The following is an 18,111-nucleotide window of genomic DNA, read 5'->3' as shown; positions in this document are numbered from 1 at the left end:
GAGACAACATGTAAAAACTACACAAAGGAGATAAATGTAACATAAAATGGGGGTAATCTCAGGAAAAGTATTCTGATTAAAGAGAACTGGGTGGGACTTCAGCTGTGACCAACAGAATTCAGCTGGGGTATCTAAAATACTTGATTTTTTTTTGCTTTTTGGAGGAAAATTGGGGTTAAGTGACTTGCCCAAGGTCACACTGCTAGTTTTCTGTGTGTGCATTAAGTGTCTGAGGCCAGATCTGAACCCAGGTCCTCCTGACTCCAGGGCCAGTGCTCCATTCACTGCGCCACCTAGCCGCCCTCAATAGATGATTTTTTTTATGACCCCTTTTTATACTTATCACAATTTTGTTTAAGAAGCTAAATACCAATTTAAGCTTCCAAACCTGAGTCAATGACCTCAAATCGAAATTAGGCTTCTTTATTAGGTATTTGTCACAAAAGCTTTAGAAACCACTATGATAACTTGGAAATGTTAATATAACAAAATACTACCAGTAAATAAGTGACTAATGGTTAACATTTTGATTCCCTTCCCATGAGACATCATAATGCCAATATCTGATATCTGCATTGTGCTTTAAAACTTACAAAGTGCTTTACATATATCTTGTCATTAGATTCTCACAATGGCTTTGTGAGGTTGGTACAAATGAGGAAACAGTCTGAGAGAGGTTAAATTATTTGGCCAACATCACATAGTTTGTATGTGTCTGAGGTGGGACTTGAACTCAATTTTTCCTGACTTCATGCATAGCACTCAATTCATTATATGAATGTTGTGTTAGGATGGCAACAGCTTTGTAACCAAAATCAGGAGATCAAATTCCCTGTCAGGAACAGAACAATGAAGACAATGGCTATCATGACTGTAATGTTCCCCCAAGAACTCGTCAAAAGGAAATTCATCATTCTGCAAGATTCTATCAGCATTAGCACTCATTCCTCATTAGTACCCTCTGTGTATCCTTTGCTTCTTGAATTGGAGGACTAGAAGGCAGAGCAAAGAATTCCTCCCAAAGCCTTCACTTATAGAGGGCTCCCAGACCAGCTCTGTTCATTGACACCTACATTCCCTCCTTTGGACAGGACTTTCAGTCATGTACCCTTCTTTCCCCTTCCCCCACCTCACCCCCCCATTTCAGATTTTTCTGGTAGGTCATCTTCTCCCATTAGACTGTCAGCATTTTTGAGGACAGGGACACAGGGACAGTCTTTTTTTGTGCTGGTCTCCTGTGCTTGGAAGAGAATTGACACAATGTTTATTGACTAACTGTATGTTTTTTTCCCATTAAGAGTTAAACTTCCAGAAACATATTCCATTCATGTTTTTCATCCTGCCAAGTATCAGGGGGACTTTTGAGGTCAAATCAATCCTTTCATACTTTATGAATTTGTGTGACTAGATATCTATGTCTATGAATTTTAGATTGTGTAGCTCGAATATCCACCTTGGTGTCTATAACAGATTTTAACTTTCTCTTTAGCTTAAAGCAAGCACCAGAATGATATTGTAAGAACCACGCTGAAGAAACAGCATGGTACAGGAGAAGATGTGTTGGGTTTGGAGGCACAGAAACTTGGTTTATATCTTAACTCTACCACTCCTGAGCTGTGTGACTTTGGGAAAGTCACCTAACTTCCCTGTGCCTCAATTTGTTAATCTGTAAAATGAAGGGATTAGACTAGATGGTATAAGGTTCTTTCTCACTCCAAACCTATGATCCCCTTACAGAGCGCAACTTCTCTGGGAGCAAGAATCATTGTCTTTTCCACCTTATATCGATTGGGCCAAACATAGGAGCTTGCATATAATAGGTGCTTAATGTTTATCTGTCATCATTTTTGTTGAATTTCAAATTATAGGTCTACAGTGCTCAAATTAGCCCAGACTGAGAGAGAGGAGTTGAGGTGGGGAAAAGGGCATCAAGATCTGCAGCAATGATATTTCAAAAATGGGCCTTGAAGGCAGGGACGATTTTTTAATCAAAGCTTTTGCTTCCATCGCAGTGCTGAACACAGTGCTCTGTGCATATTATGAATGTGCTGGATAAAAGATAAACAATTCCTGATAAATTAAGTATCAGGCAAAGTTATGTCTAGCCGACTGATCTGGTAATCACAGAGAAGAGAGGCAGGGAGTTAAGAGACTTGGAGCAGGCAGACCTGGTTTCAAGTCCTGATAAGCATATGCTAGCTATGTAATTGTAGACACATCATGTGGTCTCTCAGTGAGTACTCCAGGCAACTCTCTAAGATCATAACATGAGCTACAGCTGAAATATTGACATAATGACAAAAATAACAATAGTTAAGATTTATATGGCCACAGGTTCGCCACTTCTGAATAGCACTTACTATTTGGTATTATCTCCTTTCATCTTCACGATAACCCTTGGAGGTAGGTGCTATTATTAGCCCCATTTTACAGATGAGGAAACTAAAGCAAACAGAGACTAGGTGACCCTTCCAGGGTCACACAGACAAGTGTCTGAGGCCAGATTTGAACTCAGGTTTTCCTGACTCCTAACTCAGCATTTTATTCATGGCACCACCTAGCTGTCTAATGACCTGCATTGGTGGTGGGAGTGTCTACCCTAGGATTCTTCATTCTCTGCTCCTCCCAATTTAAAAAAGGAGGCAGAATACTTAATAGGACCAAAGTTTACACACTTTCAACTTTTTTCTGACATAAATCTATCATTTTCATTCTAAGGGTATCTACTGCAGTTGACATCATTTTTTAAAATTTTAATCAATGAGAGATACTGTGTGATGAGCTGGCCTCCCCACTGCCAAGGAGAACATCACTATTGGTCATCATCCCAGGAAACAGTCATGGTCTTGGGAAATTAATAACACAAACATCATGAAGTTTCAACACTCAGTGCAGAAGGCCACAGAAAGGTCAAGGGTGCACAACCAACCAGCAGCTCATGTTATAAATATAACTAAGAATAAATGTACACTAAACTCCAACTGGTTCTGTTTATGTGGGAAAAAAAAGGAAGAGAGAAAAGAGGTCAATTGCTAAAAAAAAAAAAAGTTGAAACTCCATTCATACATTTACAAAGCTATTCTAAATTGGGGGGGGGGTATTTTTTTTTCCAAGCATAGATGTGCGCTGTCATGTCTCCATTTGTGACAGGAGATTGAAGAATATAGCAGAATAAACTCTGGACTTGGAGTCACAAGATCTGGGTTTGAGACCCTCACTCTACAAGTTCCCAAGTATGTTCCATAAGTCACTTTAGCTCTCAGAGATGTTTCATTATCTGTAAAATGGATATCATACAGAACAATATGGATGGCTCATTGAATTACATATATCTTGGATAGATGGCTATAGACAGGACAGTGAGCCGAGTCTGCAATTATAATCAGTATTACACTTGGGAATGTGCACAGATCATAGGAACACAGAAGAAAACTTTAGAAAACATTTAGTCTGAGTCCCATCAATATTAAGTAGCAAAGCCAGGATTCAAACCCCCATCTTCTGACTTGAATCAATCAATAAGCATTTATAAAGTACCTACTATGGGTTCTGCACTTCACTAAGCACTGGGGATACAGGGGATACAAGGACAAACAAAAGTCAAACCCAGCCTTCAATGAGCTTACATTCTAAAAGAACATATATAAGCACAAAAAAAAGATAAAATGCTTTTCCCCACCACATCCATCCAGTAGAGCCAACTCTGGCTACAATCCCTACAAAATACAAAAATGCTCCCCCCTCCAAGAAAGTAAACCCACAGAGATTGTTACATTCTACTCTGTCACTACAGATCCCACCTAGCTCTTGCTGCCCAGTGGAGCTACAGATCCCACTTCAGGATTCACTGGTCAGCCTCTATTAAGCATCAAATAGCCTGACCTCCAAATCTAGCAGAAAGGACCATTGTTACTCTTCCATCCCAACAGCTCCTGCCTCTAGTCTAACAAGGCATACAACAGATACAGTAGCCAAACCAGTTGGTCCTCTGCCTCAACTAACCCCTAGTTAGAAGGCCAGGGTTCTTACCCCTAGGCGTTCTCAGTCCCAAGGCAGACGACCTAACCACCAACTACCTGGCTCCTGCAACTAACTACAGCTTATATCCCCGAATCAGAAGTCATAGCTCTCATCTCTAGTCAGCTAGGAAATATAGCAGTGGGCACAAGTTCACATATGAACTAGTCAGGATGTCACTAGCTAGGGCAAGTCACTTAAACCTGGTTGCCTCAGTTTCCTCAAATGTCAAATAGGGGATAATAGCACTACCCAGTTGTGAGGATAAAATGAGTTATTTTTAAAGGATTTATTATTAGCAGTGCCTGGCATACAGTGGGTACTATATGTAAATGTTAGCTACTCCTATTCCTCCTACGACTGCCTCCTACTGGTTCAGAATCTTCGACTATCAGACAATGTAGCAGAAAGAACACTACTCAATGAATCTATAATGAAAAGTTCGGGGTTTGCTTGCAGTTTTATTTACTACTTTTGTGACCTTGGATGTCCCTGGGCTTGTTCTGATACCTAAAAACAAAACTAAACAGTCTCTTTTGCTTTCAGTCTGACTGAGGGCATGGACCTCTTTAGGGTCCAACAGCCATTATTCCCACTTGAGACACCCCACCAAGACCTTTCTACTTGCCACTGCTCTCTTAAAAGAGACACAACAAATGGGGTGAACGAACAAGCATTAAGAGTGGAGAATTTCCAGAGACTACACAGGAAGCAACAATCACCATTGAAATGCTGTTGTCCTTCAAGGAAGACAATAGAAAGGGAGTCAAGGCAGTAACAAAGGGGAGCTAAAAACAAAGACTCATAAGGAGAAGCCTACAGGAAGAGACATACAAAAGCAAGGCACTCTATACAAAGAAAATAGGTATTGAGGTAAATCAAAGAAACATTCTAAAGCAAAAAAAAAAAAAGTTCTACACTATAAAAGAGGCAAGAAATTTTTTAATGACATCTACATAGTACTTGAAAAGCTTGTAAAATATATAAAGTTTCTCCAGAAATGCACGCTCTATCACCCCCAGAAGAAATGCAAGAATTATCAAATATTCATTCAATATATAAAAATAAGGCTAATTTAGCCTAAATTAGGGGGCGATAAGGGCAAAGGAGTGACCTAGGCAAAATGCTCTAATAATATTTGGGATGACACTTTCAGCTGGAATGGAATTCTTAGGAAAGGCTTCGTGTAGAAGAGTCAGTTCAGTTGACTCTTAAGGGAAGGTTTTATGAATGAGAAAAAGCCATTGAGGAAATGGAGAGGACTGAGATTAGAAATTAAATGAAGTGAAGTAACATGAATTTAGCATGGAAAACTTAAGCTGGGGTGTGAACTAAAATGACCTAGCAAGTTTACATTTTATCTTATAGAATCCTGGGATCCACTAATTACTACTGAAAAGGATTACTTTTTGCTCCTGTTTTCCAGAATATATTGGAAACCAATTAAGAGACTATATTCTATTTCTAGGACAGGGCAGTAATAAGGGTGGACAAAGTGAATCCCCATGTTGAGATTGGTCTTCTGCTTCCTAAGACAGTCTCTCCCTAGGCCACCTACTTAAGCAATGCTTTTCACTTGCAGGTATGACTGGGGCCAAAGTTGTGTCCATCCTGTCAGTAGTGAAATTTCCATTTGAAAATTTCCTCTATCATCTTATTTACCAATTGCTTGCTATTTCCATTTTCCACTGGACTCCTCTGACCTTGGATTTACTTCCTATCAGGGACCACCTGGATGTTTAGCTATGCACCCTGAAATGCAAGGTGTCTACTTAAGTTATCAGTCTACTTGAGTTGACCCCATCATATTACCTACTCTTCAGGCAGGACACCAGTGGACAACATAACTTACACACACAGATGATATTAAGGCTCTCAAAGCACTTACATTTTCGTACTTGAAGCTCTTTACAATCCTATGAGGTGGGTACTAAAACCACTACTTTACTGACAGGAAAACCGAGGCTTAGATGTTAAGTGAAGTCATAGATATTAAGCATGAAGAGACCTTAAGAGTTCATTTAGTCCAGCCACTTCATTTTACAAATGAGGAAACTGAAGTGCAGAGAGGTTAAGTGACTTGGCCAAGGTCACACAGGTAGTAAGCAGCAGAGCCAGGATTCGAATCCAGGTACTCTGACTCCAAATACAGCATTCTTTCCTCTGAACTACATTAGCGTATTCTCCTCGCAGGTCACAGGCACTGGGGTAGAGAGCAGGAGGTGACCCTATGAGTTGTCTCCAATAAAGAAAGTTACCCAATTTCAATAGTGATTTCAGAGTAGCCGAACAGGGTCTGGTGGAGACTCAAGGTGTCCCTCGGGTGGGCGGTGACCAACAGCTGTGGATTTCCAAGAGGAGCTGAAGCTGCTGGGCTGGAAGCACGGGAGGGCTGGGGTCACCGTGGAAGCCCAGGCACTGCGGTCTAGGTGCCCTAGCAGGGGCAGAGGCTGGTGCTGTGGTCGCGTATGTGACCCCATACTCGGCAGCTGCAGCCCCCGAAGGAGCCTGAGCGAGCAGGCCCAGAACCTGGGCTGGAACTCAGGCAGGAGGAGCCCCAAGCTTGGGGATGGCGCCCCCGAGGGCTGGAGCCGGAGCTGCAGCCTAAGAAGGAGCCCGGGCAGGCCTGGGAGAAGCCCGAGCTGCGGCCACAGCTGAGCGGGTGCGGCCCACCTCGGGCCGGCCCCGCTCCGGCCTGGGGGGGCAGGAGCCTCAGGAGGAGCTGCAGCTACGAAGGAGGATCCAGCAGCCAAGCCACCAGAGTCCGCAACGCAAGGCAGCCTGCTGCGTCAGCGGGAAGTGAAAGGGGAGCCACACTGTGCCCCTCAAACAGTGCTTCCAGATAGCCGCAAGGACATCAGAAAACATAAAAGGGAGCACCATCTCCTCTGCCCTGCCCCTTTCCAGGACACAGGGGGCCCAGGAGTTGTCCTGGGTGTCCACCACCATGATCTCCCTTTCCAAACAACCCATTCCCGGACTGCTCCTCACACTGCAGCGGGATGGAGTGGAGATGGTCGCTGGGATCTCGGGGGCCGCCGCCCGGCAGCCCCTCCCCCCCCCCGGCGATGGGGGGGGGCGAAGAAAGGAAGAGAAAAACCGCTGGGGGAGGAGGGGTACCACGCCCCCTCCTGCCCTCCCCGGGTCCCCTCAGCCTTGGCCCCAGCTCCGCCTCCGCGGACTCCTGAGGGCCACCGCCACAACGGCCAGGGCTTCTAACTAGGAACTAGGCCCCGGACTGGCTGAGGACGTGCTTGGCCTCGAGGGCGAGAACCTGAAGCCAAAGTCGAGGATTCCATCCTCCTTGGAAAGGCCCAGCCTTCAGAATGAAAATCCGGGGAGAAATCCCTTAAGTAGGGCGACTGTCCGCACCAGCCCTAAGCAGCTTCACGTTGTGTGTGACAAGACGGTTTGTGGATGTTACTGGGCACGTGCGCTGGGCACACTAAGCATGCGCAGGACGGTTTTCTTAGTGGTTGCACGTGTGGGCTGATTGTGAGGCATGCGCAGGGCGGTTTTCTGAGCAGTTTCTTAGTATGACAGTTACTGGGCATGCGCAGTGATGTTTTCCTAACCGTTGCATAAGCAAGGTGGTTACTAGGCATGAGCATGAGTTCTCAACAGCGCATGCAAGGGTGGTTTTACTGGACATGCGCAGTGCTGTTTTCTGAACCATTGGCGTAGGGAGTTTACTGGGCATGTGCAAAGTTTCTGCTGCGTAAACTTCCTTCTCGTACAGAATGCCTTTTGAGTGGTCTGCGCACGGCAGCTGACCGAGACAGTTCTGCCCAAGGCGTGGAGGCTTCGGGCAGCCTCCAGGACTTGGGTGTTTCTCATCCTCATTCCTGAAGCTTTCCCAACATAAGTTCTGTTGTTCTGGCCTCCCACAGTTCACTGAAGCTATGAAGTTTCAAAGTTTATGTTGACTCAATGTGAAGGATCTTACCTAGTACTTCCTAGAATTTTTCTCCTTTATCCTCTTTGACAGATGTTGGAACTTAAGCTATAATCATTTTCTTTGTGCTTATCCTGATTGTCAAAGTACCAGGTGACCAAATGCCCATCGGTAGAGTATATTTAACAAGCATTCGTTATAAGAGGTTAACAGCAACAGAAGCAGGCAAAAATATAATAGAAATGGACTTGAACACCATTATCAGAACTTGACAGTCCCAGAAAAAAAAGATGAGTAATATAAAACATTTGTTTTAATATCACAGTTATTGAATATGCTGGGCATAACATAGTATCGTAACAGATATTTGGAAAATTAAATGGAAGAAACAGGGAATAAACATTTTTTGAACTATACGTGGTACTCTCAAAAATAATCATCTGGATAATAAAGATTTACAAAGGTAAATTCAAAAAGGTAGTAATTATATATGATTTTTTCGGGCCACAATGCAATAATGTTAGAATGCTAAACAATAACATCAATTTGTCAATACACAAGCATTCCCATTATGTGTCAGGCTCTGTGCTCAGTGATATAATTCTACATGGAAACTTAAACTTTAAAATCAAGTTATTAAATAATGAATTGGTCAAAGAAGAAATCACAAAACAAGACATTAAAAATAATGTTGGTTTTTTGTGAGTTCATCTGTGTACAATGAGACTGGCACTCTCTTCTTACCTTATACAGTTACTTGGAAAACTGAGCAATGAAGTGACTTGACCAGACAAAGGCATATATGAAAGAAGCAGTAATGAACCCAGGTCTTACACTGAGGCCAGCATCCATACACCTTGCTCTGTCGTCTCTCCTTAATCCCACATATAAAAACCTATAGGATGTAGACAAAAGTATTCTTAGGAGAAAGGGTGTACATGATTAATGAGAAACGAAGAAACTATGAACTGTTTGAACCTAGAGTCAGCAGAACGGAAACAAAGTAAGTCTAAACAAAAGGGAAAAAATAAGAATAGAAATAAATGAAATAGAAAACTAAAATAATTTAACATTAATCCTTTAGACCAAGAGTTATTTTTAAGAACAGCAAAATTACAAACCATTTGCAAGCTCCCTAAAGCAGAGAATAAGTACAATCAACTAACATGAAAAATGAGAAACTACAACAAATAAAAAAGAGCTTAAGAATATTATTAGGGGTTTATTACATTTAGTTATATACCAATATATTTTTAAAATTAAACATAATTGGAAGATTATTTGCAAAAAAATGGAAATTACCTAAATCATCACAATGAAATATTGTGTCAAAAAACAAACAAAACCCCTGAGATTTCAGCAATGAATTATTTTGCAGAAAGCAAACTTTTCTCCACCAGGGTTAAATATATTCCCAGATGAGTATTTTCAAACTTCCAAAGGACCTTATTCAATGATGCCTTTTATCATATAGAGGTAAGCGATGGAAGAAATAAGATGACACCACACACACACACACACACACGCACACACACACACACACACACACACACCCAGGCACACACATGCATACATGCACTCCCAGGTGGATGCACAGGTGAATTATTTCAAGCCATCAAACAACAAATAAAACATTTATCTTGTAGTGATTTTTTTCATAAATGTTGAGAAAAATGGAAAATTACTTTTAATAAGGAAAATATGGTATTCACATGTAGAAAAACCTAAATTCTTCCCCCAAAGAAAACTGTGGACTAATTTCCCTGATAAATACAGATAGAAAAATATTAAATAAAATATTACTAAATCAAGTCAGCAAGCATTTCTTAAGCACTTACTCTAAGTGTTGAGGTTATTAATATGAGCAAACAGAAAGTTCCAGGCTTCAAGGAGAATATTCTAATGGGGGAAGACAGTATATAAAAGACAGTTGAAAAGAAGTGGGGAGAGGTGGTGAAGTCACAAATGGAAATGCTTATTAAGTGCTTACCATGTTTCAGGCACTGGGGATACAAAGACAGACAAATTGTTTTGTTATGTTAGCAATGCACATCGGCCAATGAACTTGATTTGGATCTTCAACAAAATTCTATATGTTATTTACAAGACAGTTAACATATGGAGTAAAAAGTCGTGATCACAAAGGCAGCATGGACTCATCAAGAGCAAATCACTGTAGTATATTTTTTCTTTTTGACAGGGTTACCAAAATGGTAGATCGAGAGAATGCCGTAGCTATCATTTACTTGGCAAAGCATTTGATAAAGTCTTTCAAGCTGTTCTTATGGATGATGGGCAATGTGGGCTAGATCATAGTCCAATTAGAAGGTGTCAGAGCCAGCTGAATGGCTTGAATGATGAAGTAATCTTTGGTAGTTCAATATCAACCTGGAATTCTGCTATTCCCAGTGCAGTGTTTTCTTCTTAGCCCCAGTTCTTTTTAGCTTTCTTTTCAATGACTTGGACAAAGGCATAAATTTGCAGGTGACACAAAAATGGAAAGAATACAAAACAATAGAGAAAAGCTAATCAGATGAAATTATATTTAATAAAGACAAGTGTCAAACCTTACACTAAAAAACACTTAATAATTACAAGACGGAGGAGGCATGACTAAATACTTGAAAAAGATATGGGGATTTCATTGGACTGCAGTTTGTGTGATGTGGCAGTCAAGAAAGTTAATGAATTCTCAGACTTTATTAAAGAGGTATAACTTCAAGGAATAACCTTTCTTCTAGTGGCAATTAGTTGGCATAGTGAATAGAATGCTGGGCCTGGAGTCCAGAAGACCTGAGTTAAAATCTAACATTAGATACTCCCTAAATGTGTGGCCTTGAGCAACTCACATAAACTCCATTTACCTCAGTTTCCTTAACTGTAAAATGTGGATAATAATAGCACCTACCTCCCAGGGTTTTTGTGAGGATCAAATGAGATATTTGTGAAATGCTTAGTCTGTGTGTGCATGTGTTTAATCCTGGCACACAGTAGGTACTTAATAAATGTTCTTCTCCTTCCTCCCCTTCTTCTGCACTCTGGTCTCGTCAGATCACATCTGGAATATTGCTTTTGATTCTGAGTGCCAAATTTTAGGCACTTTAGGAAGAATATTGATAACATGAAGACAGGAGACTGGATATTGATAACAGAAGACAGGATAATGACAGACATCTGAACCTCTAAAATTGTATGACACACTTTTGGTAAATTAGTAGTATTGAGTAATGTCTACATTAATGGTCAGATGAGCAGAACAAAGCTCACAGAGTTATTTTAGGGCTCAAGCATTAACTCAGATAATCATCATAAGCTATTGCACACCCTAAGCATGTGTGCAATGCTTTGCAATGTTATGATGGCAGTGGTTGTAACGTATTTATGATGCTATTATAAAATGATTCTAGGGAGAACAGCATATGGAGTCACTCGTTGAATAACAAAGTTAGAACTGGAACTTAGGAAGCATCTGGCTCGAGTCTCTAGTTTGTGAATAATAATAATAATTTCTCATATTTATGTATATATAAAAATAGGCATATTTATAAATAAGCTTAAGTCACAGAACATATGAGGAACCATGTCAAATATGTTGTTAATCATAAACTTAGATCTAGAAGGGACCTTAGAGGTCATCTAATCCAGTCTCCTCATTTTACAAGTGAAGGAAGAAATTTAGGTCTAAAGGTTCAATGACTTGCTCAAGGTCATACAAGTACTAAGTAGCAGAACCTATGTCTTTTGACTTTAGATCCAGGATTTCTTTCTAATACATAAAGCTTGCCTGACATATCAAATTTATCTTAGAAGAAATAAATAATAAGTTCCTCCCCCAAAAGCAACCCAAGTGGTCATGTAAAACATGAAAAATAACCATATTTTACTGGCACTAAATTATATTCCTTTATTTGCTGTCTTAGGGCAACTAAGTGGTGCAAAGGATAGCATGCTAGGTTTGGAGTCAGTCAAACCTGAGTTCAAATTCAGCCTCAGACACTTACTAACTGTGTGACCCTGGGTAAGTCAATGCAATTTACCTCGGTTTCTTCATCTATAAAATGAACAGGAGAAGGAAATGGTAAACCACTCTAGTATCCTTGCCAAGAAAACCTCAAATGGGGTCATAGAGTCAAATATGACTGAACAACAACACTCGCTACCTTAAATGTAGGGGATATAGCCCACAGAGCAAAGGTACAAAGTATTTCAATTGCTTTACATGAGTAGTTCGATACAAAAAACAGACAAATTTGATGATAGGCCCAAGTAAACACAGATGACAGAAATGAGTCATTTTCTGAATATCTGTATACTCAGCTTGACCTTTCACTCCATTTAGTGGTTGTCCCTTCCTCCTCTGCTGATATTCCTTCAAATGCTCTGCAGTTTCAATGTTGTTAAGACAAAAGCAATATATTTTTCTAGTCACAGATGGATCTACAGATGGATGGAAAACTCCACTGAATAGTGTGTTGGCAATGTGGCATCCAACATCTGAATGACATCCAACGAAGAGCATACGGGACAGACCTGTAGCCTGCAGTGTGGTTATATTTAGCTCAGTCCGCTGGGTGACACATTTGTTTCCTGCCAGGACCAAGGGAGCGGAGACCAACAGTTCCATGAATGGAAAACGTCACCAAATGAGCAGCATTGCTAGGGTGACCAGAAACTAAAGTGGAGTTTGCTCTGTGGTAGCTGGCCACGTAAAACAAAGTGATGGGGGCGGAAACCCTGACATAGTCTCAGCCCAGTTTACGAATGGTACAAATGTAACACAGGCAACACATCAAAATGTCCATCTCAAAAATCAAAGAGGTAGCAGAAATAGCATCTTGCTGATCCAATAATCTTGCATCCAAACCAGAATTTCAGACCTCTACAGAAAATGAATAGAAAGTACAAAAAGGCAGAAGCTGCATATTCCATATATTTGCTACAAATTAGAAAACAATATCCACTAAAGACCTCCTCAGAGCCTTCACAATTGCAGAGGGATAACCTTGCATTCTTGAAGCCTTTGCTAGAAACTGTGCAATTTAGAGTTGGAAAATCTGGATTCAAATTCCAGGTCTGCTGCTTAATACCCGGATGTCCTTAAGTAAATAACTTCCCCTCTCTGGATCTTATTCTTCTCACTTGTAAAATTAAATAATTAAAGTATCCTTAATGGTTAAGTCATAAGTTTCCTAAGGCAGGGACTGTGGGTTCAGTCTCATGTGGAGTAAATAATTTTGAGGTAGTTTGGTGGTGCAATGGATAGAGCTCTCAACTTGGAGTAAGGAAGTCCTGAATTTGAATCTTTCCTCAGAAATTTACTAACTATATGACCATGGGTAAGTCATTTACCCTCTCTCTGCCTCAGTTTCCTTATATGTAATTGAGGCATTGGACTTGGTGGCTCCTAAGGTCCCTTCCAAGCTCTACATCTCTGATCCTTTAACTCTATTACTAAGTAATCTCTGTAGTCCCTTCCAGGACCAGATCATTTGATCCTATGTATTTTGGGACTTAAACCCAAGTTTCCAAAGAGAAGCCAAAGTCCAATGCAATGAATACTATTTTCAGTTAATGTAGTTTAACTTTTCTATAGCATATAGGCTGGTAAACAAGAGGCACTTCTTGCCATGGGATATGCATTATCCATATCACTCACTGGAATAGAGGGGAATGTCAAAGTACAAGTTCTTATTTTCCCCAAATCACAGTGGAGGTCCCTTTCACTGCCACCTTAGCCTTGGGGACAACACGGATGATTATTTTTCTAAGAAACATACTATTCAAATATTATTCTTTCTCTAGAAGGTCAGGTATTTAAGACTTTTAACTTGAGACCTCTCACACTTGGGTTCTTTACCCAAGGAAGAAAAAATGACAAATTTTTTCCCATTATATTTCTGATAATGAATCATTTCTGCATCCCCTGACCATCCTTCTAGTTTTACACTAATGACATGTTGAGCATGAGAAAGTACCTAAAGGGGCAGAGTCAAGATAGTGGACTAGAAATAGGACTTCCACGTGGCTCCGGCTTCCACCTCCTCCAATTCATGTAAAAAATTACTCTAGACAAAATCTGGGGCTACAGAACCCACAAAATGACAGACAAAAGCTCACCTCCCACTGAAGACAGGCCAGCAGGAAGGAGCCAGCTGGGCGCTCTGGGACCCGAGCCCAGCCCTGTGCAGGGCCAAGGTTTTAGCCTCAGAGCAGCCCGACCAGCTGCCAGCTGGAGGGACTTCAGATCACCAGCAGCTGTGGCAGTTGCCAGAATTATCAACCCATAGATGCCAAAGACAAAGTGAGAGGTCAGTGTAGACTCTGGGGAACAGGGAGTTCAGGAGTGCAATCCGGCCTTTGCCCCAGGGCGAGAAGCAGCTGAGGCTCCACGGCCATGCTGCTTCAGAGCTCCTGGCCTGCAGACTGTGGGGACCAAGCAACCAGCCTGAGGGGTAATTGTTCTGGCTCTAATCTTCTTGGATCTGGATAGGTGTCTAGGGTGGAGTTCCTGGGGTGCATGACCAGTTTGCCAGAGAGTATTGAGGCTTCAGAGAGGGCACCCTACTAATAGCTCCAGAAGCTGCGAAAACCCCAGCAATTGGGATAAAGCTCCCCTTTCTGGTAGCAGAGTTCTACTGTGGCAAAAGACTCAAAAGTCAAGTAAATGAGTGGCAACATAAGCAAGCAAAGGAAGCAAAGCAAGCACAGCAATCCAACTTTACAATCCTATTTCATGAACAAAAAGGATCAAAGCATGGAATGGAAGGAAGACATCCAAGTCAGAACTCTTACACCAAAAGCTTCCAAGAAAAATATGAGCTGGTTACAGGCCAAAGAGTACCTTAAGAAGGATTTTGAAAACCAAATAAGAGAAATGGAGGAAAAATTGGGAAGACAAATGAGAATAATGCAAGAAAATTATAAAATGAAAGTCAACAACCTGACTGAAGAAAATAACACCTTAAAAAATAGATTAATTGAAATGGCAAAAGAGGACCAAAAAAGTCAATGAGGAGAAGAATGCCTTAAAAAGCCGAATTTACCAGATGGAAAAAGAATCTCAAAAGCTCAATGAGGAGAATCATTGCTTCAGAACTAGATTGGAACAAATAGAAGCTAGTGACTTTATGAGAAATCAAGATACTATTAAACAGATACAAACAAATAAAAAAATAGAAGGCAATGTGAAATATCTTATTGGAAAAACCACTGACCTGGAAAATAGATCCAGAGACAATTTTAAAATTATTGGACTACCTGAAAGTCATGATCAAAAAAAGTACCTAGAAATCATCCTTCAAGAAATTCCCAAGGAAACTTGCCCTGATGTTTTAGAACCAGAGGGTAAAGGAGAGGTTGAAAGAATCCACCAATCACCTCCTGAAAAAGATCCCAAAAAGAAAACTCCTATGAATATTATATTCAGGTTCCAGAATTCCAAGATTAAGGAGTAAATATTATAAGGAGCCAGGAAGAAACAATTTGAATATTGTAGAAACACAATCAGGATAACACAGGATATGGCAGCTTCTACACTGAGGGATCAAAGGGCATGGAATATGATATTCTGGAGGTCAAAGGAGCTGGGATTAAAACCAAGAATCACCTATGCAGAAAAATTGAGTATTATGTTTCAGGAGAAAATATGGTCATTCAGTAGAATAGAGGACCTTCAAGAATTCTTGATGAAAAAAAAACAGTGGAATAGAAAATTTGACATTCAGATACAAGAAGCAAGAGAAGCATAAGAAGGTAAACAGGGAAAAGAAATCATAAGGAACTCATCAAAGTTGAACTGTTTACATGCCTACATGGAAAAACGATAATTGTAATTTGTGAAACATTTCTCAGTATAAGAATAGTTGAAGGGAATAGAAATATGTATAAAAGTGTGTACATTATATATATATATGTATGTATAGACACATATATATGTCTACATAGGAGGGTATATGGGCGCATGAATACATATGTGAATTTGTGTATATATGTGTACAGGTATACATAGACAGAGGGCACAGGACCAATTGAATAGGAAGGGATGATACTTAAAAGGTGAAATCAAAAGTTGAGAGAGGAATATAATGAGAGGAAATGGGAAGAGAGACAATGGGGCAAATTATTTCAATTTGAAGAGGCAAGGGAAAACTGTTACAATGGAGGGGAAGAACAGGAAGACAAAAGGGAATGAGTCAACCTTATTCTCAATGACTTTGGCTTAGGGAGGGAATGATATACACACTAAATAGTGTATCTCACACTATAGGAGAGTAGAGGGGGAAGGGGATGAGAGGGGGGATAATGGAAGGGAGGGCAGGCTAGGGAGGAGGGAAGTTAGAAGAACCCACTTTTGAAAAGGGAGATGATCAAAGTATAGAATAGAACAAATGAGGGGGTGGGATAGGATGAAGGGAAATATAGTCAGTCTTTCACAATATATCCACTATGGAAATGTTTTGCTTAGTTACACATGTACAACCTATATTGAATTGCTTATCTTCCCAGTAAGGGTGGGTGACAAGGAAGGAAAGGAATGAATCTGGAATTCAAAGTCTTAAAATCAAATGTTTAAAACATATATACTATTATTACTATTACTTTACATGCAACTGGGAAATAAGATATACAGGCACTAGAGCATAGAGATCCACTGTTCCCTACTGGAAAATCAGAGTGGGGATGGGGAAGATATGGGAGAGAGCAGATTCAGGGAGGGGATATTCAGTCAGATCACTATTTTGGGGTGGTGGGTAGGGGAAAAATGGAGAGAAAATTTGTAACTCAAAATCTTGTGAAAATGAATGCTGTAAACTAAAAAATAAAAAAGAGAGAAAAAATTAAAATACTTTGAAAGAAAAAAAAAGAAGTACCTAAAGAGCATGAAGTTCAGCCCATACCTGAAACATGAATCTCCTTTATAATATCTCAAATTATTATCCAGCTTCCATGTACAACGTTTGTTTATGTAACTGTGCCTACCACCTTTGGCTGTGCCCAAGTTACTGATATAATTGAGGTAATCTTCTATCCAGAACAACAGGTGGTGTCCATTGCTGTGGGGATCAGATGAGATGATACCTATAAAACACTTAACACAGTGCCTGGCACATAGGAATAGCCATAAAAATGTTTGCTATTATTATTATTAAATTCAATTAAACAAATATTAAGTATCTGTTAAGTGTAAATTATTGTGCTGGCTGCTAAGGTAGAAAGATGTGAATGTGACAGAGTCTGCTCTTGGGAAACTGCGATGGACCTGCCATCCCATTGTTATGGGTACAGTAGACAGAGAGCTGCATCTGCAGTCAGGCTGGTCTGAATTTAAATCTTACCTCAGGTGCTGGATAGTCATGAGATCCTGAGCATGTCACTTAACTGCTCTACGTGTCCATTTCTTCATCTGTAAAATTGGGATTACAATAGTACCTACCTTTGATGGTTGTTGTAAGGATGAAATGAGAAGACATCTGAAAGGTACTTTCCAAACATTAAAAGCACTATATAAATGCCAGTTTTTATTATCCATTGCTCATTCAACATGTCCCTTCTGAAGTATAAGAAGATCTGATTTTTCTTAGTTCCTTGCTCAAAACCTGATTCTTTACAAAATTCAAACCGTTTAAGACCTCCACTATCAGGTACCAGCCTATCTTTCTATCTCACCTCACATTATTTCCCACCAAATACCCTTCTTTAAAAAAAATAAAATTTTATTGAAATATTTTTAATTCACATCATCTAGATGGGGATGGAGCCAAGATGGTGGCATAGAAGCAGGAAAGCTCTGTGAGCTCCCCTCATAATCACCACAAATACCTATAAAATATGACTCTAAACAAATTTTAGAGCTACAGAACCCACAAAGTGACAGAGAGAAACAAATCTCCTGCTGAAGGCAGCCTGTCAGGCAGACAGGAAGGGTCCATTGCAGGGCACTGGGAACAGAGCCCAGCTTCACATGAGCCCACGGTTTTAGCCCCAGGGAGGTCCTGAGCAGAGGCTGCAGCTGACTTTGGGAGAGTGGATCACCAGCAACAGTGGCAGTTTCCAGAATTATTAACCCATAAATGCCAAAGAAAAAGTGAGAGGTCTGTGTAGAATTTGGGGGGGGGGGAGGAGGGGAGGGACTGAGGAGTAGGTCTGGCCCCTGCCCCTGGAGCTAGAAGTGGCAGAGTTGCAGCCGCACCTCCAAGTGG

The 18,111-nt window shown here is 40.6% G+C and overlaps 1 protein-coding gene across 1 annotated transcript in view; it reads right to left on the bottom strand.

The window, feature by feature from the left end:
• Nucleotides 1–8,228: 8,228 nt before the first annotated feature.
• METTL15 (methyltransferase 15, mitochondrial 12S rRNA N4-cytidine) overlaps nt 8,229–18,111 on the bottom strand; it is a 324,534-nt gene continuing 314,651 nt past the window's right edge. The window contains exon 6 of the mRNA XM_069091349.1: nt 8,229–8,807. Coding sequence (XP_068947450.1) covers nt 8,788–8,807 — 20 coding nt within the window. The 3' untranslated portion in view covers nt 8,229–8,787. The remainder of the gene's footprint in view (nt 8,808–18,111) is intronic.

The sequence above is a fragment of the Petaurus breviceps genome, unplaced genomic scaffold, assembly GCF_028583685.1.
Source record: "Petaurus breviceps papuanus isolate PSGF00001 unplaced genomic scaffold, PetGlider_PUasm1.0 188, whole genome shotgun sequence".
Classification (NCBI taxonomy): domain Eukaryota; kingdom Metazoa; phylum Chordata; class Mammalia; order Diprotodontia; family Petauridae; genus Petaurus; species Petaurus breviceps.
This window is presented reverse-complemented; position numbering and strand designations above follow the sequence as displayed.